This window comes from Hipposideros armiger, unplaced genomic scaffold (assembly GCF_001890085.2).
Source record: "Hipposideros armiger isolate ML-2016 unplaced genomic scaffold, ASM189008v1 scaffold_1151, whole genome shotgun sequence".
NCBI lineage: Eukaryota > Metazoa > Chordata > Mammalia > Chiroptera > Hipposideridae > Hipposideros > Hipposideros armiger.
The window spans coordinates 140,153-166,360 of record NW_017732501.1 but is presented as its reverse complement, the minus strand read 5'-3'; the positions used below and the strand labels follow the sequence as shown (position 1 = coordinate 166,360).

General features: G+C 46.8%; 2 protein-coding genes across 3 annotated transcripts; both read left to right on the top strand.

Annotated features, from left to right (window-relative positions):
• Window positions 1-227: 227 nt before the first annotated feature.
• UXT (ubiquitously expressed prefoldin like chaperone) lies at window positions 228-7,841 on the top strand. The gene is made up of 7 exons (XM_019632530.1): window positions 228-288; window positions 475-581; window positions 1,717-1,798; window positions 1,934-2,001; window positions 2,266-2,373; window positions 7,469-7,532; window positions 7,743-7,841. The coding sequence occupies exons 2-7, from the start codon at window positions 484-486 to the stop codon at window positions 7,794-7,796; spliced, it is 474 nt and encodes a 157-aa protein (XP_019488075.1). The 5' UTR covers window positions 228-288; window positions 475-483; the 3' UTR covers window positions 7,797-7,841.
• A 1,102-nt stretch (window positions 7,842-8,943) lies between these two features.
• ELK1 (ETS transcription factor ELK1) lies at window positions 8,944-25,429 on the top strand. 2 transcript variants are annotated; one of them, XR_002122748.1, is made up of 7 exons: window positions 8,944-9,133; window positions 16,404-16,676; window positions 18,696-19,151; window positions 19,819-20,265; window positions 20,935-21,036; window positions 21,121-21,328; window positions 25,388-25,429. XR_002122748.1 is itself a non-coding variant. In XM_019632555.1 (6 exons), exons 2-6 carry the CDS (start codon window positions 16,467-16,469, stop codon window positions 21,217-21,219), a joined length of 1,314 nt encoding a protein of 437 aa, XP_019488100.1. In that variant the 5' UTR covers window positions 8,944-9,133; window positions 16,404-16,466; the 3' UTR covers window positions 21,220-22,498. The 2 variants fall into 2 exon arrangements, 1 of the variants encoding a protein (XP_019488100.1); XM_019632555.1 differs by lacking the exon at window positions 25,388-25,429 and having other exon boundaries at window positions 21,121-22,498.
• Window positions 25,430-26,208: the final 779 nt, after the last annotated feature.

Below are 26,208 nucleotides of genomic sequence, written 5' to 3'. Positions count from 1 at the left end.
TGCCCCAGAACCCGCCAGATCCCATTAAAGTCCACCCCCAGCAGCCATGCAAGTCCCCAGAGGCTCCGCGCGTAGGCCAGGTTCCCACGCTCTGCAGCTTTCCGCAATCTCATCTGACTCGAAATAGCCCGGACCTTCTCTTCTCCACCTTAGCCGTCTTCTTCGGTATAGGACCGCCCCTCCCCACCTGGCTATTTGGTTGGCCCGCGCCCTCATGATACGTCACACACCCGCGCCACCCGGAAGCTGCGGTTCATCCCAACCGTTCTCATTGCCGGCGGCCCTAAGGTGAGGGCCGTGTTTGGGTATCTCTGGGTGGCGGGTCCCAGAGTTGGGAGGGGCGAAGGCTGACACACCCCCACCCCCAGCGTGAGTCGGATGAGCCCACTCCCAACGTCGAGAGGGTGCAGATGTACTGTGCCATGAAGCCACACTGTGTGGTCAACGTGGTCTTCCCCCCTCCCCATTTCTCAGGAGCCCATCATGGCGACGCCCCCTAAACGGCGGGCGCTGGAGGCCACCGGAGAGAAAGTGCTGCGCTATGAGGCCTTCCTTTCTGACGTGCTGCAGAGGGACCTAAGGTGAGTGACAGCGCGGGGGCGAGGCGTTTGGAACGTTCCACGTGGTAAGCGGGGCGTTCGGAGTCAGGGCCTAGCCTTCTGATTGGCGGACGAGGCGTTCAGAGCCCGGCCCCGCGCGCCATTCGAGTGGGGAGGAGGGGCGACATTTAGGGTGCTACTTGACAGAGATGTGGCGGTCCTGGTTGAGGGTGTGTCGAGCATGCGCAACCTCCAACGTCTATTAAGGGTGAGGTGTTAGATTTCCTCGGCTGGAGTTTCCAGGTTGGAATCCTGGTTTGACCATTTAGCCATCCCTGTGAACACATTATGCCTCGCCTCTCCTTTCTGTGCCTCAGTTTCTTCATCTGTGAAATGGGGAAGTTGATGATTTTGAGTTTTCAGTGTGTTCAGTCCTTGTAAAAGATTTAACATGGATACTAGAGGGTCAAGGAGTATGAAAAATGATTATTTCTATCATTATTAATCTGAGCAGGAAGTAGAGTGTTCGTAACTAGGAATAAGGGCATCCAAAAAGAGATGGAGGACTTTTCTAGGGTGAGAATGAGACATTCTGATTGGAGGGAGGCATTGGGAATAGTGTAATAATACTAATAAATTATAGCTAACACATACGAAGCTTACTATTTTGCAGGCACTATTCTAAATGCTTTATAGTAAACACTCGTTAATCCATCTGATGACTCTAGGAGGTAATGCTTGTCATCCCTATTTTGTAGAAGAGGAAATTGAATCCCAAAGAGGTTATTTATTTACCAAAGACACACAGCTAGTAAAAAGGAGAGCCTGCATTCAAACCCAAACAGTCTGATCCAGAGTCCATATCTTAACTTCTGCACTAACACACCTCTTTAGGGCATGGTGACATGAGGGTCTCAGAGGGTCATGATAAGGTATTCCAAGAGGGACAGGGTTGGGCCAGCCGAGTGGCTCAGTTGGTTAAGAGCTTGCTCAAGAGTTTGAGCTCTGAGCAACAGCGGTTCGAGTCCAGCCCGAGCTGAGCAGCCGCTGAGCTGCCAATAGGTAGCAGGATGGCTCAGCTAAAGAAAAAAACCAACAACAACAACAAAAAAAAACCAAGAGGGACAGGGTTTCCTGTTGGTCACTATTTTACTCTTGTTCCATCATGTCCCATCAGAAAGGTACTGGATCATCGTGACAAGGTATATGAGCAGCTGTCCAAATACCTCCAACTGAGAAATCTCATTGAGAGAGTCCAGGTAAAGATGACAGGGTTAGCTACCTTTTTTTTGTGGACAAGGGAGGGGCATGGGAGCAGGTATCCCAGAGCAAAACCTGTCACTTGACCTAAAAGTTGACCACTAACACTTACCTCTTTTTCCCTGGCCCCACAGGAAGCTAAGCACTCGGAGTTATATATGCAGGTGGATTTGGGCTGTAACTTCTTTGTTGACACAGTGGTGTGAGTATCTACCTGCCCCTCTAAGCCCACAAGGTTCAGCTTCCCCTGTCCTTCATGAAATATTTTTTTGAGTACTTGCTATGTACCAGACACTGTGCTTGGTGCTGAAGATGTGACAGTGAATAAAATAGGACAAAATCCTTGCCCTCCCAGAGCTTCAGTTTGGGGAAGGTGGGGGTAGAGGAGTAAAAAAACCTCAAACTGTATGGTATGCTAAACAGGGATAAGAACTTCCCCCACTTCCTCTCACCACTGTTTCCCCAGCCCAGACACTTCACGGATCTTCATGGCCCTTGGATATGGTTTTTTTCTGGAGTTGACACTGACAGAAGCTCTCAAGTTCATTGATCGTAAGAGCAATCTCCTCACAGAGTAAGTCTATTCCATGAGGATAGTGTCTGAAAACACCACCATTTGCAACAACCTTCTTTTCTCCCATGACTGCCTGGGATATTTAGGGACCCATCTCCCCTCCTCCTCAGGGCTAGAGCTGAGACAAGTGGGATGCAAAGCTCAGCCCCAGGTGTAGCACATATTAAGCACTCAATAAATGGTCTTTGTTTTATTCATTCCCACAAACATTTATTGGGCATCTGCTGTATGCCAGGCTCTGGTGGGAAGGCAGCAGTGAACAAGACAGAAGGGTTCCTTGAAGGCTTACATTCTAGAAGAACTATATTGTTACACATAACCACAATTTTGACCAGATCCAGGAGGTCTTAGCCTATAAATCAGTAACAATAAAATAAGTTTCCTCTGACTTCACCTCCTGCTAATGTTTTTGTTTGCTCATTCACTGTGTTCTCACAACACTTGATCTCCACAGGCTTCTTTAAACACCCCAAAATAATCCCACCTTAAGGTGATTGCAATGGCTGTTCTCTCTGCCTGCAGTACTCCTTCCCCAGGTACCTGCATGGCTTCCTTTCTTCTCATTCAGGGTCTTACTTAAGTGTCACTTCCTCAACAAGGCCTTCTGTAACCTAACTTTAAAATTGTGACCCCTGGCACTCCTGATTCCCCTCCCTTGTTCTACTTTTTCTCTTTAGCACTTATAACCTCCTAATGTTTACTATGCAGGTTACTTCTTTCTAATATTCATTGCTCCCACTGGGATATAAGGTTTACAAAGGGAGATATTTTCTCTCTACCCCAAGTGACCAGAATAGTACATAGCATATGGTAAGCACTCTGTGTTTGCTGAATGAATTTCAAAGGGTATGCTAGAAACAGATTGAAGTGGAGATCGAAGCAGATCTCTGTTGGTGGTGAAGGGAAGGTAATGTGGGAGAAAGTATAGGCTCTGGTTGCGTTTAAGGTTTGTGCAGGGAAGGACAACTGGGAGTGTGGATGAGAGGTTTGAAATGTAGCTAGGGAAGGCTTCCCAGAAGTGACATTTGAGTCACTTGGTTGCGTGAACAAGCCAGTGGGCTGACTGGGGAAGAACATTCCTGGCAAGGGGACCTGTGTGCCTGCCGTGTTAGAGGAACTGCAGGAGAGGTGAGCATGGCTCAGGTGGAGTAAGTAAGGGGATGTTGAGCAATACACTTAAATTAACTATACCTCACTAGAGTTTATGCCACTTATCTAAAATTCCTTCTGGGTTATATTTATCTTTATTCCTACGTTCATTTCTTCCAGAGTTCCTCCCTTAGGATTTCAGTAGTTCTTCTCTTTTCAAACCTTTCCGGGTTTCAGTGTTAGTAGACCCAAAAGAGCCTCAGACCTGCCCAGATTTCTAAATCCTAGTGATCAGACCAGTTGGTGAACAGTTTGGATGAGGGGCCTGCTCTCATGAGCCAATGCAATTCTGAGCTGGTTGTCACTTAGACCAAGACCATTTTTTATAACATCTCTCTTTGTTATATCACAGGATTCCTGAGCCTTTCAAATAGATTCTAATTTTATGAGACTTGATGTCTTTCCCCAAAATGAGGTATGTAAGTTGTCAGCACCAGCCCCTTTGTCTGGTCTTTTTGATATTGGCCTGGTCTGTTAGTGTGATAAGAAAGGTGGTTGAGTCTCTTATTACTTAATTAGTAGGACTCCCTTGAGGTTTAATATTTCCAGCTGAGGATTTGAGTCTATCAAGCTCACTCTTTAAAATGCTTGGTTACTTGTGACAAACTTTGAACTTTTAGGTTATTTTATGTAGCCAAATTGGTCTGTCAGTCCTTCCTGTTCTTAGTATATTTCTTTCTTTGGGGGAATGGGAAGGTTAGGTCTCTGTGTATATTTTTTCCTGATTATACAGAAAGGAGTACACACATCCACACCCATAAACAGACATGTCATTATAGAAGAAACGGAATAACCATATGACTATTAACACTGCCTTATATATTAAATCAGCAATAAATTAAACATATCCCTTTTGTGTTACAATTAGCATTTGGTGAACTTTATATTTTTCTCCTTTTTAAGTGTTGAACACATAGCCATCCATAGACTAAACTTGTACCATTAACTAATTTTGTTCTCTTTTTTGATGTTCAAATTGTCCCTGATGAAGGGATCAAGCTGATTAAGTTCATTTCTTTGTTCTTTGATCACTACCCCAGATAGTCTTGAAAGCATTCTTGCTTTCTGGCAACAACCCCATGTTCCATTTATTTCCTGTCTTTAAACATAGACTCAACCATATTTTGAGGATTTCAGGTTCCTTTGAGTGGAGTAGCCATTCAGTTAGTTCTTCAACATACATTGGATGTCTACTATGTGCCACATACTGTTTTGGTTCCTGGGGATACAGCAGGGAACAAAGCAGACCAAATTTTACACAGTTTACATTCTACTCAGGGAAGACAGACAATAAACAAATAAGTGATGTAGTGTCACAGGTTGACAATGCTACAGAGAACAGCATGGAATGGAGATAAGAAACATTGTCCAGGATGGAGCAGTTGAAATTTTAAATAGAATGCTTGATTGGATGTGGGGTATTAGAGAAAGACAGGAGTCCAGGTTTTTGGCTGAATGAATGGAAGGATGCAGTTGCCATTATCTGAGATGAAAAAGGGAGGAGCAGATTTGGAGAAGATCAGGAATTCTGTCTAGGACCTTTTAAGTGTGAGGTGCTTGTTAAACACCGAAGTTTTTGAAGATGTAGTGAAAACTCCCAAGATGAAATAATGCTGCAATGAATGTTGGAGTACATACATCACTTCGATAGATGATTGGATAAAGAAGATGTGTGTATATATACACAATGGAATACTACTCTGCCATAAGAAAAGATGAAATACTGCCATTTGCAACAACATGGATGGATCTTGAGATTATTATGCTAAGCAAAATAAGTCAGACAGAAAAACTCGAGAACCATATGACTTCACTCATATGTGGGATACAAAACTGAAAGCAACAAAGGAAAAAGATAAACAAACAAAAACTCATAGACACAGACACAGTTTAGTGGTTACCAGAGGGTAAGGGGAGGGGAGGGGGTGGTAGAAGAGGGTAAAGGGGGTCAAATATATGGTGATGGAAGGAGAACTGATTCTTGGTGGTAAGCATACAATGTGATCTATAGATGAAGTATTATAGAATTGTACACTTGAAACCTATGTAACTTTACTAACCATTGTCACCCCAATAAATTTAATTTAAAAAAAATAAAATTTAAAAGGCAAAAAAAAAATACCTCCCAGGACTGGTGTTCAGGAGAGAGGTCTGGATTGAAAATATAAATTTGGAAGATACTGATATATAAATGGGTTTGTATTATTTTTTTCCCATTTAGCATCCTATGTTGCCTTCTACTTTCCTTACAGTATTTAGTTTCCCTAAAACTGACTCCTACATTAACAGATAGCTCTGCACAATGAAATCCACATTCCTTATGATATCAAGATCCTGAATGATCTAGCTCAGGGTTCGGCAAACTTTTGAGATGGAAGAGCCAATCCTGTCCCTAGAAGTTTTACGAGACCTATAAAACAAATGAAATCAACCCTTATGTGAATAATATCCTTTACATTTTTTATATAAATGAAACTGCTAGTTTTATTTTCATTTTCGATCTTGCTTCAGAGCCACATGTACATACCCAAAGAGCCGCATGTGGCTCACAAGCCGCAGTTTGCCGACCCGTGATCTATTGGGTTGTCGGAAAAGTCATGACGTAGTTTTTCTATGTTTTTTGTTGCAAAAATGCGTCACGAGTTTTCCAACAACCCAATAGCTTCTTCCTACCTCTTGGACCTTATCTTGTACCACTTTTCTTTCACCATTCACTTAATTTCTAACATTCTGGCCGCCTGACTGTTCCTCAAAAAGCTCTTTCCTGCCTGTTGGCCTTTTTGTGGAAAAGACCCTTCTACTTTTTAACTCTTACTCATTCTTCATAAAGGCCTTCCTTGACCCTTTGTGTCAATGTGAGACTGATCCCAGTTGGTTTATATAAGGAATTGACTGGTTTATGTAACTCAGCAGTCCAGGGCCAGCATGGTTTCAGGCTCCATGCTTCCCAGTTGCTTAGGCCTTGGAGTCTTTCTTGATTCCTCTCTCTTACAGCCAACATCCAACCCTTTGAAAACCTGTTGATTCTACCTTCAAAATATATCCCAAATCCAATCATTTTTCATCGCCTCAACTGCTGCCACTGTGTATTTGAGTTGCCATCTCTCACCTGGACTATTGCAGTAGCCTCCTCACTGGACTTCCTGCTTCTACACCAGCTCTCCTTCTCCCCAGTCAGTTCTCCAAACAGCAGCCAGGTGGATCCTTGTAAACCCTAGTCATTTCACATCCCTGCTCTTATCACAACCTGGCTCCCATCCCATTTAGAGTAAAAGCCGGAGTCCTTACCATGGCTTTGTAGGTTTTACACGATCTGCCTCCTCGCTTACCACTCTGACTGACCTCACCTCCTACAATCTGCCTTTGCTTATTCTTCTCCAGCCACACTGGCCACTGTGCTGTGTGTCAGACATGCCAGCTACACCCGCACCTTGGCACCTTTGCATTTGCTGCCTCTTGTGTCTGGAACACTTATCCTCCGTATATCCAGATGATTCACTTCTTCACTTTAACTCTTTAATCAAACACTTCTCAATGAAGCCATCCCTAAGCACTTTAATTAGAATTGCAGCCCCCACTCATGCACTCCTTACCCTCCCATTGTTTGTTTCATTATACTTGTCTGACATACTCTGTATTTCATTCCATCACTTGTCCCTCTTAACGAGAATTTGAGTTTCACAAAGCTGAGATTTTTGTTTGTTGTGTTTGCTGCTGTCTCCCCAGTACCTAAAACTGCCTGGCATAGAGTAAGGATTCAATAAATGTCTTTGAATCAGTGCAGTCCAGATGGTGGCCAGGAATCTCTGCATGGGAGCAGGTCAGGTAGTAGGATGTCCTGCCACCTGCCGTGTGGAAGTCATCCAGGATGTAGGTCGTTCTTGAAGTGATGAGGAAGCCTTATCATGATCATGGGGCCCACTTTGTCCTTTTTTCTTTTCTCCAGGCTCAGCAACAGCCTCACGAAGGACTCCATGAATATCAAGGCCCATATCCACATGATGCTAGAGGTGAGACTGGCTCAACCCACTCCGAGACTCCAAATGCTTTTAGGGTGGTGACCTGAGGAAGAGAGACAGCCAGAGGCTAGAAGGTCCATCTGATCTCTGACCTGGAGCCAAGCTGGAACCAAGCTGGCTCTGAGGGAGAGAAGGTCAGAGAGCAAGCCTGGGATGGGGCCTGGACCCACGTTGTTCAATCTCTTCTGTCCTCTTTTTCAGGGGCTTAGAGAACTACAGGGCCTGCAGAATTTCCCGGAGGACCCTCGCCACTGACTTCTTCCCCCCTCTCCAGACATTAAAGAGCCTGAATGCCTTTGAGTCACATGGCCCTTCTTTTCCCCTTTAACCCCTGCTGTTTGCTAAGGTGCCTGTTTCTAAAGCACAAAATTGCTAGGAGGCCCAGACATCCAGTCTCTTGTGTGGAAGGAACCTTTAAAGTGCTCCTGAAGTCCCGCCTCCAGCCTGTTACCTGGCAGCATTTGCTACTTGACTTACTGCTCTGCCCGCTCTTCTGTCGCCTTGGCAACCTGGGCCCCCACCTGACCCTTCTTTCTTTTCCTGGACACCACTCTGAATTACCATAGAGAATGGGCCAATTCAGAGTGGATTTTGTTCACAAGGCAATCAGCCTTTCACTTCTGGCCCTAAGGTTTACCCCTCTCCTACACCCCAGTCAGTTCTCGGGTACCTTAAATTACACCCACGGCCGTCTTGGCCGAAATTGGCCTTGCTCCTGCTTCTTAAAGGTTCCAGCTTCCACCAATGGGCGTAGAGCCGGATCCCGCCCTCCCTGGTTCGGCCCCTACTCTAGGTTGAGTCCAGCTTCCAATTAATGCAGAGCCAAGTTCCGCCCCTGTATAACTTGAACCGCAGCTATCGTCCCCTCGTACCTCTGCTCCGTTCAATTAAATTCGTCTTTTCTAGCCAATCACTATAGAGTTACCCTGCCAGCCTACGCAGAACCCTGGCCCGACCCCCTCTCGGCTGGCTACGCCCACTTCTATACAAGTCCTGCTTCCGGGGACCAACTTGGAGTGCAGCACCGCCCGGTTCGTGTTTTGGCAGCTGTCTAGGAGTCCCTCATATGCCAATCAGAAAGCGGAGCCCACCCAAACCCTATCCTCAGAGGTTGTCTGTCTTCCATCAATCCCACATAGGCCAATCAGAGCGAGGCAGGCGCCCCCAAAACCTTGTCAATTGCTCACTCTATCAGTCTTTCTTGAGCCAATCAGAGTGTAGCACGGGCGGGACCGGGCACGCCCCCTTGGAATTCGGGCCGCCATCTGCGTTCCATCAGTTCCCCTTGGGCCAATCACGGCATAGCTCTATGGAGCAGGGCCGCCTCCCCAGCCCGAAATCGGGCGGTCAATCCATAGCGTTTAGCCAATCAACAAGCAGCGGAGTGCTCGGCTCCTCCTCTATGGGCCCACGTGAGCGGTGGGGAAAGGCAGGGGTGGCTGCTAGGTGTTGCCGCTGCCGTCACCACCGCCACCGCCGCCGCCGCCACCGCCGCCACCGCCGCCTCGGAGCCCGGGCCTGGGGGGCGGTGGGGCCGCGCATGGAGCCCCCGCCCCCCGGAGCTGCCAACACCGCCGCTGCGCTACGCACAGGTGAGTCTTGGCCTGGAAGCTAGAGGGCCCGGTCAGTGACCCCACATATCCTTCCCACTCTAGCGCGAGGGATGTGGCTTGGCCCGTGGCCTACTGGTGTTCGACTCCCCACCGCCGCCACCACGGCTGGTGGACCTGTCTGTGGCATTGTCCCCTCCCCATTGTACTGGATCTGACTGTGGCCTAACCCCCCTTCCTGTTTTATAGTGCATCAGTCTGCGTGCTTATATTTCTCCGCACCCTACCTTATAGTGGACTCATCCATGGTCTTGCCCCCACCCCCACTTATAGGGGACCAGCGTCTGGCATTGTCCAACTTCTTGACAGTAGGTCCGTCTGAGTGTATTTCTCCTATCCTCAACTTTCAGGGACCCTGTCTGTGGCCTTGTTTGTTCCACCCCTCCTGTTCCTTGTAGTGAATCCGTAGCATTGTACCCCCACACACACACCCCTCTTTAGCAGTAAATTAATCTATGAATTTGTATTCTTGCCTCCTCCAAACCCTCAGTGCATCCGTCCGTGGCTTTATCACACACATGCGCATGCACACATCATTTTACAGTAGATCAGTCTACATGCCTGTATTCACAGCCCCCCTAGTTACCAGCCCATTGCCCTATCCTCTCCGTTTTGTGGACTGACACTCCAGTCCTTGGGCTTCTCCCTTTTAATAGTGGATCAGTTTAGTGCTTTGTATCTCCCCATTTTCAGTAGCCCCGTCCATGGCCTAGCCCCCCCTCTCCTTCTAATTAGCCTGTATGGTGGCTTTCCCCTCTGTCTACTGTTGTGCAGGAGCCTATGTGCTTTTCTGCCCCGCTTGACCCCAGTGAATAAGGTGAGCCTTTACGCCACCCCCACGACTACCCTGCCTTTGCAGTGAACCTGTTCATTAGCCTTCCTGCTACCAGTATCCTTGCATTCACACCCCCTCTCCTCCCGTGAGTCCAGTGCTTTGTAATCCTTCCCCTAGAAGGGTCAGCCTATGTACTTTTATCTCCGCCCTCCTTTCCTTGTGGTAGATCAGTCGTGGGCTTCCTGACCCCCTCCTTCCTTCTTAATAGTGGATCAGCTCATGTGCTTCTTGAACCCAGGTCTTTTTTACTCTAGAACACATACCTTCATGCACACTGTTAACCATTAAGACGTTCTGCTTCACTACAGTAAATGAATAATTAGTGATAGTGTTAATGCTAATAGGAGCTAACATTTATTGAGTACCTACTATGGACCAGGCAGAGTGTTTTCATATTAATGAGCTCATTTAATCTTCACCACAGCCCTACTAGATAGGTACTGAGGAAACTTCAGTATAGGGAGGTTAAATACCCTACTCAAAGGTGACTCAGTAAGTACCAGGTTAGGGTGCCCCTCAGAACACAGGATAATTTTTGAGGCCTCCCTGTCTCACCTCATCCAATCCCGTGTGAGGCCCCACTCCTTAAAAACCAAATTAGTTCCATCTCCAAGCTTTTTCTTTTGCTGTTCCCTCTGCCTGCAGAGCTGCCTCCATTGCATACCTTATCTCAGCACCCATCCACCGCCAATTCCAGAAGCTCTGTGACCTTAGTGATTTAACCATTTTCTCCCTGCATTTGTTTCCTCGTTTGTAAAATGGGAGGATCAGAACTAGAATCCCCTCCAGTGTAAATAAAGAATACTTGTGAGTTAATAAAGCAAGTAACCTCTCTGGCCTTACCTCCTACACCCCAACTCTGTTACATCCACACTAACCTCCTCACTTGTCCTCAAAAACACCAGATGTAATCCAGGCTCAGGGTCTTCACATTGGCCATTGTTTCTACCCAGAACACTCTACCTCTAATCTCTGCATGGTTACTTTCGGGGCTCTGTTCAAACATCAACCCATCCCTGACCATCTCAACCTGCACACCTAGCAGGACTCAGGCCCCTTCTCTGCATTATTGGTCCCTTTGCCCTTTATCATTATCCGTCACACTTTATACAGTTTATTGTGTTGTCTCTCCCCATTAGAATGGGAGTCCCATGAGGGCTTACAGTTTTTGTCTGCTTAGTCACTGTGAGGTCTCCAGCACCTAAAGATATACCTAGTACATAGTAGGTGTTCAATACGAATTCATTGCATGAATGAGTGGGGGAAAATATAATTTCAGACAAATCAGGGTTGGAGTGCAGATGAAGCGGGTACACAAGAGCTAGTTGAGAGGCTAGTTAGTTGGGTCTGTTCATTCAACAGACGCTTACTGAGCACCTGCTGAATACCAGGTACTCTTCTCGGTGCTGGGGATGTCGGAGGCAACAAAATAAGCAAAAATTCCTGCCCTTGTGGAGCAGACATTTGCTAACAGTAGAGGAGACAGACTATATAAATAAGACAAATAAGTAAAATTAGGTAGTATGTTAGACAAGTGCTAAGGAAGAAAAATCAAGTAGGGAAGGCAAGGTTAGAATATTAGGGTGGTTGAAATCTTAAATGCAGAGCAGGCCTCACTTAAAAGGTGACTCTTGAATTAAAGGCTTGAAGGAGGTCAGGAAGGGAGCCACAATGTCTAGTGGAAGAGTATACAAGGCAGTAGGAACAGTTGATGCAAAGGCCATGAGGTGGGATTGTGCCTGGCATGTTCAAGGCACACGAAGGAGGCCAGTGTGGCTGGACCAGAGTGGAGGGAGGGATGGGAGGTGAGATCTGAGAAGTCACAGGAGCCAGGTGGTATATAGGTCACAGTGATATATAAGGGGGAAAGGGGCTTAGGGAGTGAAAAGGATGACACACTAGCTAATAGCTAATATTCCTTGAGTGCCTACCATGTGTCAGAAATACTTTTCTAAGTCCTTTGCATCTATTGACATTTCATCCTTACAAAAGCCTTTGAGAATAGGTGTATTTTGAGGATATTTTACTTTGCGAGTAAAATATCCCCCATTTTCCAGATGCAGAAACAGACCCTGAGAGAGAGAGTAACTTGCTCAAGGTCACACCGCTAGAACAAGGCAGAGGAGTATGAGGCTGAAGGTCCAGAGAGAAGAATAGCTTTGCAAGGGCAGACAGGTTATTTGGCACATTGGCTCACACAGAAGAAGACTGAACTCTGCTTGGGAGATGCCGGAGCTTGATGATTGTGTGATAAAGGGTTCATCCAGTGCAGGAAGGGGGAAGAGCACTCCTGGCAGGGAGAACAGCACATACATATTTTCAGAAGTGGGAACTGGATGAACTCAGGGTGCCCGTGATGTAGTATGCCAAGCTTGTGCCCATCTCAGAGCCTTCGTACATGGCTGTTCCCCTCCCACAGAAGTCAGCATGGCTTGCTACCTCCCCTCCTTCAGTTCTCTGCTCAAATGTCACTTCCTCAGGGAAGCCCTCCCTGCTCACCATGTGTAAAAGAGCATCCCTGTCACCCTCTAGGATCTTACCCCTCTGTTCCTCTTCATAAGAGCTGGTGTTGTAAGGTGGCTAGGAACACTGCTGGGGTTTGAACCCTGGCTCTGTCGACTTCCAGCTGTGTGACCTTGGGCAAGTTACTTCTCTGTGCTTCCATTTCCTCCTCTGGAAAATGGGAGGATAATAATAATATCCACCGCTTAGTGTTGGTTTGAGGATTAAATGAGTTAAATGATTAAAATGGTATGCATCACATAGTAAGGGCTATATGACTTGTTCCTATTTTTTAACTCAATATTATTCACAGCATGCAAGTAGGTGTCATAACAGGCCTCTGAGACTGACCCTCTCCAAAATTGATCTCATCTCCCATCAAACCCTGCTCTCCCACAGTGCTCCCATCTTAGGTGATCCCAGTTCCATCCTTCCAGGTGATCAGGCCACAAACCTAGAATCACTCTTAACTCCTCTTCTACCCCCATCTTATCTGTCAGCAAATCCCATTCACTGCCTTCATATTTTATCCAGAACTCAGCCACTTCTCATCAATTCCACTGCTACCACCACCATCTCTCACTTGGAGTATTGCAGTAGCCTCTTCAGCCCCTAGTCAATTTTCCTCACAACAGCCAGAGGGATCTTGTTAACATCCATGTCTCAGCCTGTCACCCTTTTCTTCACAACCTCTCATGGCTCCTGTCTCACAGTCAGAGTCCTTACAGGATCCAAAAAGGCTCACTCAGTCTGGTCCCCATTGCCGCTGGTTTTATCTCTCACTATTATCCCCTTGCTCCCTCCTGTCCAGCCATGCCAGACTCCTGTCTCTTCCTTCAACCTGCCGGACGCCCTCCAGCCTCAGGACCTTTCATCATGGCTGTTTCCTCTGCCTGGGTCACTGTTCCCCAGGTTGTCACAAACCTGACTTCTTCACCTCTTTTAGATCTCTGCTCAAATATCACCTCCTCAGTGATGACCCTTCCCTGACTACCCTTTGAAAAATAACTCCGTCCCTGCCTAATTTTTTTCCATAGCTCCATCACCACCTGACATTCTCTACTTGTGTATCTTGTTTCTTGTCCGCCTTCCCCACTAAAATGTCAGTTCCACTAGAGCACCTGGCCCACAGTAGGCACTCAATAAATGCTTGCTAAATAAATGAGATGGAAAGAGGTAAACACATTTGAGCAAGGCACATTACTAGAACTCTTATTAGGGGTGAAGTTGGAAATATGATAATAAACAAAACACAAAACCCTGTGTGCTATTGAGGCTTGAAGCAAACTGTCAAATTTCACCTTAATTGATAAGTTCTGTTGCCGCTGAAAGAGGAACTGCTAAAATTGCCTGTCTTCGCCACCAGGAGTCACACTGAACTCTTTGTGCCTCGGAAACAAGCAGGCCTTCGAAATAAACTCAATGAGGGCTCCAATGACAGGACTCTCTAATCTGGACATTTCATGGCTTTGTGGCTTGTATAATTGCCTAAAATTGTGTCTGCTGAATGAACTTTGAGACATCTCAGACATAAGAGGATTATACAGTATATTTAATTACAGATTAAAGAATCAAGCTATAAATAATAGAGGGAGGTTCTTTGAAACCTGATTTGGAACGTTTGATTCTTAACCCAACAATCCCAGCCAGTGGACAGTTGATTGATGAAAGCTCATTCTGTAAGGAATAGGAAGCTTGTGTTTATTTCCACCTGGCACTCAGCAAAGAGAGAAATTATGGCGGGGGACAGGGAAGGTCCTGTTCTCTGCGAGACACACTGAGGAGCAGTCGGCATGAGGGGCAATTTAGCCTAATGGTTTAAAAGCTTAGACAACTGTAATCTGACTGCCTGGGTCCAAATCTTGGCCCTGCCACCTAGAGCTGTGTGGCCTGTAGACGTCATTTAGACAGTTTGTGCCTCAGCTTCCTCCTCTGTAAATTAGCGATCATAAGAGTACCTACTTCCCAGAGTTGTGATGAGGGAGAAATGAGTCAATACCTATAAAAATAGCAGTACAGGTCTGCACGCCCTTATCTAAAACCCATGGAGCCAGATGTGTTTCAAAATTTCGAATTTTTCAGATTTTTAGAAAGGTAACAAAATGCACATACAAAATGTTACATAACACCCTTAGTGGGCTCCGTAATCAGCCACGTTCAGATTTCTGCAGCAAAATGTATGAACAGTAACACTAAGTAAGGATCAGTAAAGACCAGGAAAGGCCTTGTTTTGTTTCAAATCAGGTTTTGCTGCCAAAGGAGTTACAAAGAAGCCTTCTGTTCTTAGAGCGTTTTGGATTTTGTAACAGTGGGTAGGGAATTATGAGCAAATCAGAAACTAATATTTGTTTAGAGCTTATCATACCCCAGGCATATTATATTTAATCTGTACAATAACCCTATGAACTAGGTATTGTTATTATTATTCATTATTATTATTATTATCCCTATTTTACAGATGGGAAATCTGAGGCACAAAGAGGTTAAAAACATGCCCAGGGATCACACCACTAGTAAGTTGCAGAACCAGGATTCCAGCCCTGGCAGTCTGGCTAGAGCTCCTAGGCGATTGTCCGGTAGACCATACTGCCTGATTGGAACAATGTGTGGCACATAGTAAGAACTCAATAAATGGTAGTTATAGCTGTTACCAAGAAGGAAAACATATAAGGACAGTAACAGGTCTGCAGAGTGCAGGTAGAGGGACAGAAGAGAGCAAGCATGCAGTTTTAGGAAAGCTTCATAAAGCCAAGGCCCCTGGGGCTTGGACTTCAACGATGAGGAAGACTTCTAGGCAGAGGAAGGGAGCCCCACGTGGAGTGAACAGCCTTTGCTAAGGGCTGGCCGAAGGAACCTCCTGAAAATTTGATGTTTGATGTGGTAGAAGCACATGAAAACGTTCAGGTGAGGGCCATTATACTAGTTTATGTTTCTGCTGTAACAAATTATCACAAACTTAGCTGCTTAAAGCAACACAAATTTATGTTACAGTTCTGTAAGTCAGAAGTCCAGCACAGGTCTCACTGGGCTAAATTCCAGGTGTCAGCAGGGCTGCATTACTTTCTGGATGTTCCAGGGGAGGATCCGTTTCTTGCTCATTTGGGTTATTGACAGAATTCAGTTTCCTGAGGTTGTAGGATTGAGGTCCTCCTCTCCTTACTGGCTGTTAGCTGAGGGCCATCCCCAGCTTTATGAGGCCACCACGTTCCTTGGCTCAGCCCCTTTTCATCTTCAAAGCCAGTAATGGTAGGTTGAGTCCCTCTCATGCGTTGAATTTATCTCCTGCCTCTTCTGTCATCACATCTCTCTCAGCTGCATTTCTGCCTCTTTCTTCTTTTATTAATAAGAATATATGTGATTAGATTGAGCTCACCTGAATAATCCAGAATAATCTCCCTATCTTAAGGTCTGTAACCTTAAATTCATCTGCAAGGTTCCTTTTGACATGTAACATAATATACTCACAGGTTCCAGAGATTAGGATGTGGACATCTTTGGGGAGACATTACTCTGTCTACCACAGTCTACACTCTGACCCCCAAAGATTCACATTTGTCCCACATGCAAAATTCATTCACATTGTCCTAATGTCCTCAAAAGTCTCATCCCATTATAGGAGTCATCCAAAGCCAGGCTGAGGAGCTTAGAATTTAGGCTGAGGGTGTTTAGGAAATGATGACAGTTGGAGGGCAGAGATAGAGGCAAAATGGCAAGAAAAGAATCCTCCTGCTAGGGCCGGCCGAGTGGCTCAGTTGGTTAAGAGCTTGCTCAAGGGTTTGAGCTCTGAGCAACAGCGGTTCGATTCCTGGCCTGAGCTGAGCTGCTGCTGAGCTGCCAACAGGTGGCACGATGGCTCAGCTAAAAAAAAGAAAAAAGAATCCTTCTGCTGACTTCTGCCCTATCCTGTGTCCACAGCCTCTTGGCTCTGAGCTGCTGCCCTCCAGGTACCCCTGAGATGGCGTGAGCACTCCCCCAGCAATGGACCCCTCTGTGACGCTGTGGCAGTTTCTGCTGCAGCTGCTGAGAGAACAAGGCAATGGCCACATCATCTCCTGGACCTCACGGGATGGCGGTGAGTTCAAGTTGGTAGACGCTGAGGAGGTAGCCCGGCTGTGGGGGCTACGCAAGAACAAGACCAACATGAATTATGACAAGCTCAGCCGGGCTCTGCGGTACTACTATGATAAGGTAAGGCCTCAGAGCAGGGCTGGGAACTCCAAAGTTTGTATCGTGTATTTCATTGTCTCGTCTTAATCATTATAGCTATACTTTGAAACCAATATTAAACTTTACCGGTACTTACCCCCATCCTCTGGTACTCTCAGACCAATGTTGGACCCACCCCACCTCTCAAACATTTTATCTCAGTCATTTCCTTGTCTTATTGCTTTGGCTAAAACCTTCAGTCATGCTGTCCCACCATGCCCCACATGACATTTCATTTTCTTGCCTTATTCCTATAGCCAAAATTTTTGAAATTACTGTTAATAATGATTCTTCCTCATCCTGTCCTCTGGAGCCCCTGGACCAGTCCTAGACTCCCCCAGTTATTTTGTAATCTGTTCTTATTCCAGAATAAGAATTCCAGAAAATTCTCTTCTTTTTCCCAAAAGATCCTTATTCCTAGAATCAAAACCTTCATGACAATATTATACTAACCTTTCCTTATCTCATCCTCTGGGACCCTCAACATTTTCATTAATTATTTTCTTTTCTTCTGTTATTCCTTTAGCTAGAACCTCCAAAACAACATATATAATGCCAGCCCCACACCCCATCCTATTGAGTTCTAAGAGCAGCACTGGTCTACCCCAATATTTATATCAATTATTTTATTATCTTATTCCTATAGCTAAAATTTTAAATTTTCCTCATTTTATTCTCTCAGATTCTCAGACCAGCACTGGATTCCTCCCCCTCCAGTATTTATACCAGTTATTTAATTTTCTTATTTCTTTACCTGAAACTTCCAAAACAATATTAATTATTAATATTAATACTAATTAATATTAAATATTTCATTCCTTTTCTGCAAAACACAAACCTGTGACATAACTGACCAGCATTTAGATGTCCCCAGGGTACACTGTGCCACGCCCCCCTCTGATGCCTATTATCCCCCAGAACATCCCTGGACCTATGCTGTACACCTTTAATCATTTATAGCATTTATTCCATTTTCATATTTTATTCCTTTAGCTCAAATCTCCAAAACAATATTAATACTGAGGCTGCCTCACTGTGCTCTGAGATCCCCAGAACATCCCTGAGACCCTCCAGACCTATCCTGAAATATCTCAAACATGCTCAGTGACCCACCCAAGCCAGACTTGAGATTCTCCCCCAAATTTGTATCAGTATTTTAATGTTCTTGTCTAGTTGCTATCAGTTATTTCATTTTCTATTTGCCTTAGCTTAAACCTGCACAGAAGTATTAACACAACTCCTCACCCTGTCCTCCCTAGTGACTTCACCCTGTTCCATGTCTGTGTCAATAGCTTTAAATAACCCTCTGTATTAGTAATTTATCACCTCATTCTTTTACATGAATTTAGTCTCTTCCAACATTTTTATCAATTACTTCATTTTCCTGTCTTACTACATTAGCTAGACTCCAAAATTGTGTCCTGGCAGCCATCCGCAAGGCCTGACCCTGTTAATCTGAGACACCCCTGGTTCCTGGAGCTAGGAGGAAAGCCTGCTCCTGTACCTACTCCCCTAGGTGGGCCCCATTGTTGAGAGAAACCGCTGGGTTTGTGTGTGGGGGTGTCTGAGGTGGGGAATCGGAGAGGTGGACTTGAAGAGTGATAGAGGGAGACTTGGAAGGGGAGACAGAGAAAGGGGAGAAGAGCAATAGACTAAAGGAAGAATTATGGAGGGGAGAATAGAGAAGGGGCAAAAACGGGGGAAGAATACAGAGAGGGGAATCAGGATGGGGAAGAAAGAGGGAGATACTGAAGGAGGAAAAGTGAGGAGCCCAAAAACTGATAAAGAGATGGGTGAGATGTGAAATAGGCTGGGAGGGGGAACATACGGGGAGGCAGACATGAAAGCAGGACAGTAATACGTAAAAAGATAGGAGAGGGGCATGAGGGAAGAAAGACACTAGGAGGGATACCCCTCCACCCGCCCGCCCCCAATCCACACCGTCCTTCCACCCTGGCCCTTTCTTCTAAGGCCCCCTATCCTGTCTTCCTCCCTCCGCAGAACATCATCCGCAAAGTGAGTGGCCAGAAGTTCGTCTACAAGTTTGTGTCCTATCCCGAGGTTGCAGGGTGCTCCACTGAGGACTGCCCACCCCAGCCCGAGGTGCCTATCACTTCCACTGTGGCAAATGTGGCCCCTGCTGCTGTACATGCTGTCTTGGGGGACACTGCCTCCGGGAAGCCAGGCACACTCAAGGGTGCAGGAATGGCAGGCCCAGGTGGCTTGGCACGCAGCAGCCGGAATGAGTACATGCGCTCAGGCCTCTATTCCACCTTCACCATCCAGTCCCTGCAGCCACAGCCACAGCCACAGCCACCCCTGCAATCGCGGCCTGTTTCAGTGCTTCCCAGCAGTGCCCCTGCAGGAGCTGCAGTGCCCCCCTCAGGGAGCAGGAGCACCAGTCCTAGCCCCTTGGAGGCCTGCCTGAAGGCTGAGGAGGCAGGCCCACCTCTGCAGGTAAGGGCTGGAATATGGAAATTCAGTAAGAGGCGGGATATACAATTCCCAACTGAGGAGGAGTAGGAGAAGGGACATAAAGGTCCTCTTAAAGGAGATAAGGTGCAAGGAGGGACACAGAAGTCCCCTTGGAGAAAGAGTTGGGGAGGTGAGCAAAGCTGGTACTGAGAAGGAAGATTAAGTGAGCAGTTATTAGTAGTGCACCCAACTAGTAGTAGGTGCCCTGAGCATATGTGTTATGTATTTGCTTAATGTACTGTTTCTCTCACTTTCACTCATCAGAATGGTCTGGAGGGCTTTTGAACTCACAGGTTGCTGGAGTGCACCCCCAGAGTTTCTGATTATGTGGGTCTAGGGATGGGCCCAAGTATTTGCATTTGTAACTTGCTTCTAGATGAGGTAGATGCTGTGGTCTGGAAAGCAAATTTTTTAGAACCACCGTTTTCATGACTTGAGGGTTGTATCCCCAAAAGCCCCAGCCCACCCCTAGGGGCAGCCCTGCCCCCAGATAGGAGAGGCTGCCCCAGAAGAAGCCAACTTCCTTGGCTAAGTCCCAATCCTGTTGGAGGTGCCGCTTAGATGTTCAGGCAGTACCAAGCCCCACTTTCCAAGGGAAGTCATTGGTTTCCCTACCCCAGCAATCCTTACATGCCCGTTCCTCTCCCAGGTCATCCTGACCCCGCCCGAGGCCCCGAATCCTAAGTCGGAAGAGCTGAATGTGGAACCCGGGTTGGGCCGGCCACTGCCCCCAGAAGTGAAAGTGGAAGGGCCCAAGGAAGAGTTGGATGCGGCAGCCAGTGGGGAGGCAAGGTTTGTCCTAGAAGCTGCAAAGGCCGAGCCAGAAGACCCTCCCGTGGAGGGCCTGCCGTCCCGGCTGCCCACAGTTGTTACAGAGGGTGCAGCGCCAGTGGGCGGCCTCGGGGCTTCCACAGCTTCCAGCACAGAGATTGCCCAGCCTCAGAAGGGCCGGAAGCCCCGGGATCTGGAGCTTCCACTCAGCCCTAGCCTGCTGGGTGGGCCAGGACCCGAACGTACTCCAGGATCGGGAACTGGCTCCAGTCTGCAGGCTCCGGGGCCAGCGCTAACGCCATCCCTGCTACCTACACACACATTGGTGAGTGCCCGGGGAGGGGCGGGGCTGGCTCCCAGGAGGAATGGGATTGGCACAGGGCTGGAGGCCCTTAGACTGCGAGGGCCAATGTGGTTTCCTGAGTGAGTGGGAGAGTGCAGCCCTCAAATGCGATTGGCTGCGGTGAGCTGGAGGGATGGGGCTTGTTAATAGGGTGAGCTAGGCTAAGGCCGACGGATCTGTGGTCAGAATGAAGGGGCAAGTCGGGAGTTTTGTGGGTGGGGACTGACGGACCAAGAGGCCTTGTATGGGAACTGTTTGTGGGCTGGGAAATGGCATGAGGAAATTGAGCAGGGGCTTTTTGGTCTGGGATTTGCTTAGTGGGCTTCCTGTGAAGCATAGGGGTGGGACATAAGAGTTGGAGGTTGGCCCTGAGATACCGGGATGACTGTGAAGTTTGGATGGGGTCTCCTAGGTGGTCTTGCCCAATGAGGCTGTGGTAGACTCTCAGGAGTTGGGAAGGGTTGTTGCTGTGAAGTTGGAGAGATGTCACGGGCATGGCCTTAGTAGTTAGTTATGGTCTAGGCCTGTGCCCTTCCGGGAAGTGACCTCAGAAGTCTGTGTTGGAAATCTGGTGGGGCTGGAATCGAGCTCCTTCCGTTTTCCCACGCCTGCCCTCTGCCCACTTGATCTCCGACCACCCCTTCCCCACAGACCCCGGTGCTGCTGACGCCCAGCTCGCTGCCCCCCAGCATTCACTTCTGGAGCACCCTGAGTCCCATTGCACCTCGTAGCCCTGCCAAGCTCTCCTTCCAGGTAGGACCCCCTCCCCCATCTCAGAGAGGGTGAGAGACACTAGCATGGCCCCCATCCATGACCTATCCCTATTTCTGTCCCCAGTTTCCGTCCAGTGGCAGCGCCCAGGTGCACATCCCTTCCATCAGCGTGGATGGCCTCTCAACCCCCGTGGTGCTCTCCCCAGGGCCCCAGAAGCCATGACTACCACAACCACCACCACGCACTTCTGGGGTCGCTCATGCCCTGAACTTCTTTCCAGCCAGCTGTCTCAAGGAGAAACATAGTTCAGCTGACTGGTGCTCTGCTCATGGTGGGGTGGGGATTCTTAAGAAAAAGGATCTCTAAATAACTCTTCCATAGAAAACATACGTCTTTCTTCTTGGTCAGTCCCCCAGTGGCCGCACTTACACGTCTCCTACCGCAGTGGTGGGGGCGGTTTATTTATTTATTTTTTGAAGGCCACTGGGAGGAGCCTGGCCCAACCCTGGGTGGTGAGGACATCTCCCCAGCTCCACACTTTTCCCCCAAGATGAGATAATTGGGGTCTGGCTTGAGAAGGACCTTTCTTTATTTATTTCTCAGCCTGCCCTTGGGGAGTTGAGGGAGCCCTATCTCCATTTTGGGGTGTGGGCAGAAGAACTAGCTTGTTGTGTTTTTTTTTTTTTTTTACTCCTGGCTATCCCCAAGGGTCCAGGAAGAATTTGTGCCGTTCAACGGTTTGGGAGTCTTGGCCAAGACAGACTCACATCCTTGGGAAAGGAATTCCCACCCCCCAACCTTTCTCTCCGACAGCCTGTCCTTCGTCAGCCACCTCTTTGGCCAGGGATGAATGCGCCTTTTGTTCTTCTCCCCCTGAGAAGCCATTCCTGTGTCCGCCAAAACTCCTGGGGTCCTGTCTTCTTACCTCCCAATGGAGGGTTTTTTGGGGGAGTGGTCCCCGTCTTGGGGGCCCCTCCAGCCAGTACTCCAGGTCTCCCTATCCCCCACCCCTGCCATTTTGATAGTATAATCTATTTTTAAATGGGGCTTTTCAATAGGGGAGAGGGGGCATCTCTTCCTATATCTGAAATGGGGTGGGTGGGTGGGAAGGAAGGGATTTTGGGGGGAATCTTCCTGCCACCCCCAAGTGTTTATTTTTGATACCAAACGTGTATTTTCAGCTCCCTCCCTCCCAGCCCCCCAATTTCCTGCGGGCGGGTACAAAGGACCCTTTAAGTGTCCCTGGAGTTGGGAGGGAGGAATGGGAGACATAAAGCCTGTCCTGTCTGATTTCCAGGCTGGAGAGGGTGGGTTCAAAAGACTCCTGGGCTCACCTGTCAGCACCAGCCCAGCCCAGGCCTAGGGACCTGGAGGTTGGTGATTTGGGGGACAGTGCTACACCTGTCGCCACAGTTTGTTTTACTTCCTCAAAAATGGATCTTTTTTTCTAAGTCCCAAAGAATGGGGAATTGTTCCTGTAAATATATATTTTTAAAGGTGATGCTGGAGGCTGCTAGCGTTTTTTTTTCCTGAAACCACGGGGGCTAACTGAACAGGACAGGCATGACTGTATGTGAAAGGTGGTGAGGGTGTGAGATTGAGTATGAGAGAGAAAACATGATGGCGTATGTCAGAAACAGTAGTAGGGACTGCAGATTGGTAACCAGGTATGAAAAAGAAACTGGAAAGCTCTGTGTGTGTGTGTGTGTGTGTGTGTGTGTGTGNGAGAGAGAGAGAGAGAGAGAGAGAGAGAGAGAGAGAGAGAGAGAGAGAGAAATCGTGGGAGAGAGTGGAAATTGTAACCACAAACTTGACATTGTGTCTGTGAGAAATTGTGGCTGTGTGTCAGGAAACCACTGTACAAATGAATGATTACGGTATTGTACAATAAACTAGTGTGTGTCAGAAATAATATTTATGAGAAGGTAATGGGGACTGCAAATCAGTCACTGTTTGACAGGCTACTGGTGAGGAAGACAGAGTGATCCAAACAAAGTATGAGAGCCCACGGGCATGAAAGTGTGGTCGAGTTTGTCAGGGACTGTGTGTAGGTGAGAAAATTTACTGTATGTAAGCAGGTGACTCAGTGTTGGGAGATGAATTGTGTGTGAAACTGTTCATGCAAGGCTGTCACATCAACTCAAGTCATGGGAGCATATGTGTGAGAAGTTAATTGTATGAGAAAAAATGGCTGTGAAGCCAAATTTGTGCCTGAGACACAAAATATGAGAACACGTGATTCTGTGTCTGAAAACTGTTCATGTGAGATTAGCAAGACTGTGAGAAACTGAGAAAAAAAATGGCTGTGCCTGGGAGAGTATGAGAGGCTGTAACTGTGTGTGTGTGTTTACCTGAGAGTAGTGGCAAATTGATTTACAGTTACTGGTCCAGCCTAGCCCCACAGGTTCAGGGAATGTGAAAGTGGGAGAGAAAATGATAGTGAGACTAAGTGACTCAAACAGTGCAAGAGACCACATAACTGAGTAAGAGATGAGAAGTAACTAACAAAGTGAGTTCTGTGTAAGAAAATTGATGACTGAGCAGTCTGAGAGTTTGTGCGTCTGCAAAACATTTCATAAGAGACTAAATTGGAGGCTATATGTTTGTGAAAAACTGAGAATATGAGACTGAGAGACCATGTGATCATTGTGTGTGAGAAACCGGTGAGGTTGTAATTGTGTTTGAGTGTACATGATAAGCTGACTGTATGAAGAAAATGATGGTATAAACAACTAAGATGGGCCATGAGAGACTGTGTGTATAAAATGTATTGAGAGCCTAGTAGCAATTGTGGATTAGTGACCACAGATGTCAGAAACCGACTGAGGGAAAGTGCTCATGCCACTAAATGGGTGACTGAGACAGTGTCTGAGAAACTGATTGTATGGGTATGTGTAAAACTCTGCCAGATACTTTAATAAAGGCTGTAAATCAAGGACTGGTATGTTGGAAGCTGCTTGAGAAGAAATGTGAGACTAGGTGACCTAAGACAGTGTGTGAGATACTGCGTGATTGTCTATGCATGTGAAACTCCTTGCTATATATATTCAGACTGCGGATATAATAAATGGGGGCTTGAGTGTGAAGAGGTATAAGAGATGGTGATTTTGTGTGTGTGTGCAAGAAACTTCATGAGAAGCTAGTGGTGGCTGTAAATCAGTGACTATTTGTGTATGTGAGAAAATGACGGCCTGAGTGGTTGAAACATCGAAAGGTGTGAATATTTGTGTGCATGTGAAAAACTGGTGAGAGTAAATATTGGTAATACTGGCGGAATGAGACAGACTATAAGACATGATCATGTGTGTGAATTGTTGGGAGGAGAGAGTCGTAAGACTGGGAATCAGTGACGGAGAAAATGACTCCTTGAGTGAGTAACTGAGAGAATATCTGAGAGGCTGTATGGTCGAGTATGTATATGAGCCTGTTCGTAAGAGACTACAGTAGAGGCTGTAAATCCAGAACTGTGGAACTATTTTTTAAAAAGAGAGAGAAAATAATCGAGACCAAATGAGACTGCATGAGAGACCAGGAATCAAGTGTGCCAGGCCTACGAGAAAGCCCTTTTCTGTTCTCTTTCTCTGCAGATCCCTCCTCCTCAGGCCCTATGCTCCATTTCCCCTCAGTTATCCAAAACTTGAAATGCTGGACTTCCCCTGAGCTTTCCCTGGGTTCCCTTCCCTCTTCTCACAAGCGCTGGTCCAGTCCGGGTACTTGAGACACTATTTCTCCCCACCCCCCTTATGCTCACCTTTTTACCTCCTCTTGGCACTTCACGGAATCTCTAAAGTTTTTAATTTCATTTATTTCTGCATTCAGCAGATGTTTATTGAACCCTGCAGAAACAGCGGTTAACAAACCAGACAAAAATCCCTGCCCTTGTGGAACTAATATTTGAGTGAGGGCAAGAAACAGATAAATATATCTAACAAGCAATAATTACATGAGACAAGACTCTCACTCTCTGTTTAAATAATAAATCTGCACAGTCATTTTATTGCCCAAACGTGGGAGAAAATGAAAGCGCGGACAATCCTCTTCCCACAGGGAATCCTATGAGTATTTGTACAGTTTAGAAACAAAGACTATATCAGTTATAACATTATTACCAGGGCAACAGGTGATTAGATACAGCAGCCAACCAGAAGTACGGGATTCTTGAGTATGTTTTCACAGGATCACACAGCGCTGTTGTCCAAAGTCTTAGAATAACAAGACCTCTTTGTTCAAAGGAACACTTTCTGAGACAGACTTATATTATCAGGAAACAGTATATCTGAATGTCAACACACTTTATAGTCCATAAAACAAGATTGATATTCTTGAGAACGTTCTGTTTTAATGTTAAACCTGACCAAATCAAATTATTTTACTTTGTTTAAATTTGCAGAATGGGGGCCGGCCGATTGGCGCGATGGTTAAGAACTCGCTTGGGATGCCAGAGGGCCCCGGTTCGGATCCCACATATGAGGGCCAGTGACACTGCCCTCTACAGCTATGATGCTGAACAACAGCTCAACCTGGAGCTGGGCTGCCGTGGGTCGCCGGCGACGGCGTGGGCTGCAGCCCCTGTGGCAGTGGGTTGCCATGGGCTACCGTCTGTAGCCAGCAGCCGCAGTGAGCGGCCGTCCAGAAGCCGGCGACTGATCTGCCTCACCCTGGAAGAACGCAATGATGGTGCCAACTTGGGCCAGTGAAGCAACGTCCTCCACAACTAGACTGAAGAACAAAACGACAGCAACTTGTCTGTTCCCCTTCCCCCAATTCCCCAGCACTGTTCCCATCCCCCCAATTACCCAATTAAAAAAAAAACACAAAATGAGTAAGACCTCTGGCTTTAAAAAAAAAAAAAATTTGCAGAATGGTATTTCTCCCTTCGTGAGTGCAGGGGAAAGGACATTGCCTTCCTACCTTTGTTAGACTCCTTGTTGTTATTTTACAAGATTCTTGTAGTCAAAGCAGCTCTGGAGTCGCACTCATTAGGGCTTATAAAAAGATAGTAGGTCCATGGAGCTCAGTTTTACCTGCATGGAAAATGGGTTGTATTAACAGTAAAATGAGCTTGGAATAATTTTTCTAGGTGAGACCTACAAAGGAAGAGAGGGGTCAGGGACGAGGATGATGGTTTTGGGGGTTTTTTTTAATGTATTGGGGAATTGGGGGAGGAGAACAGCGTTGGGGAATCGGGGAAGTGGAACAGACAAGTTGCTG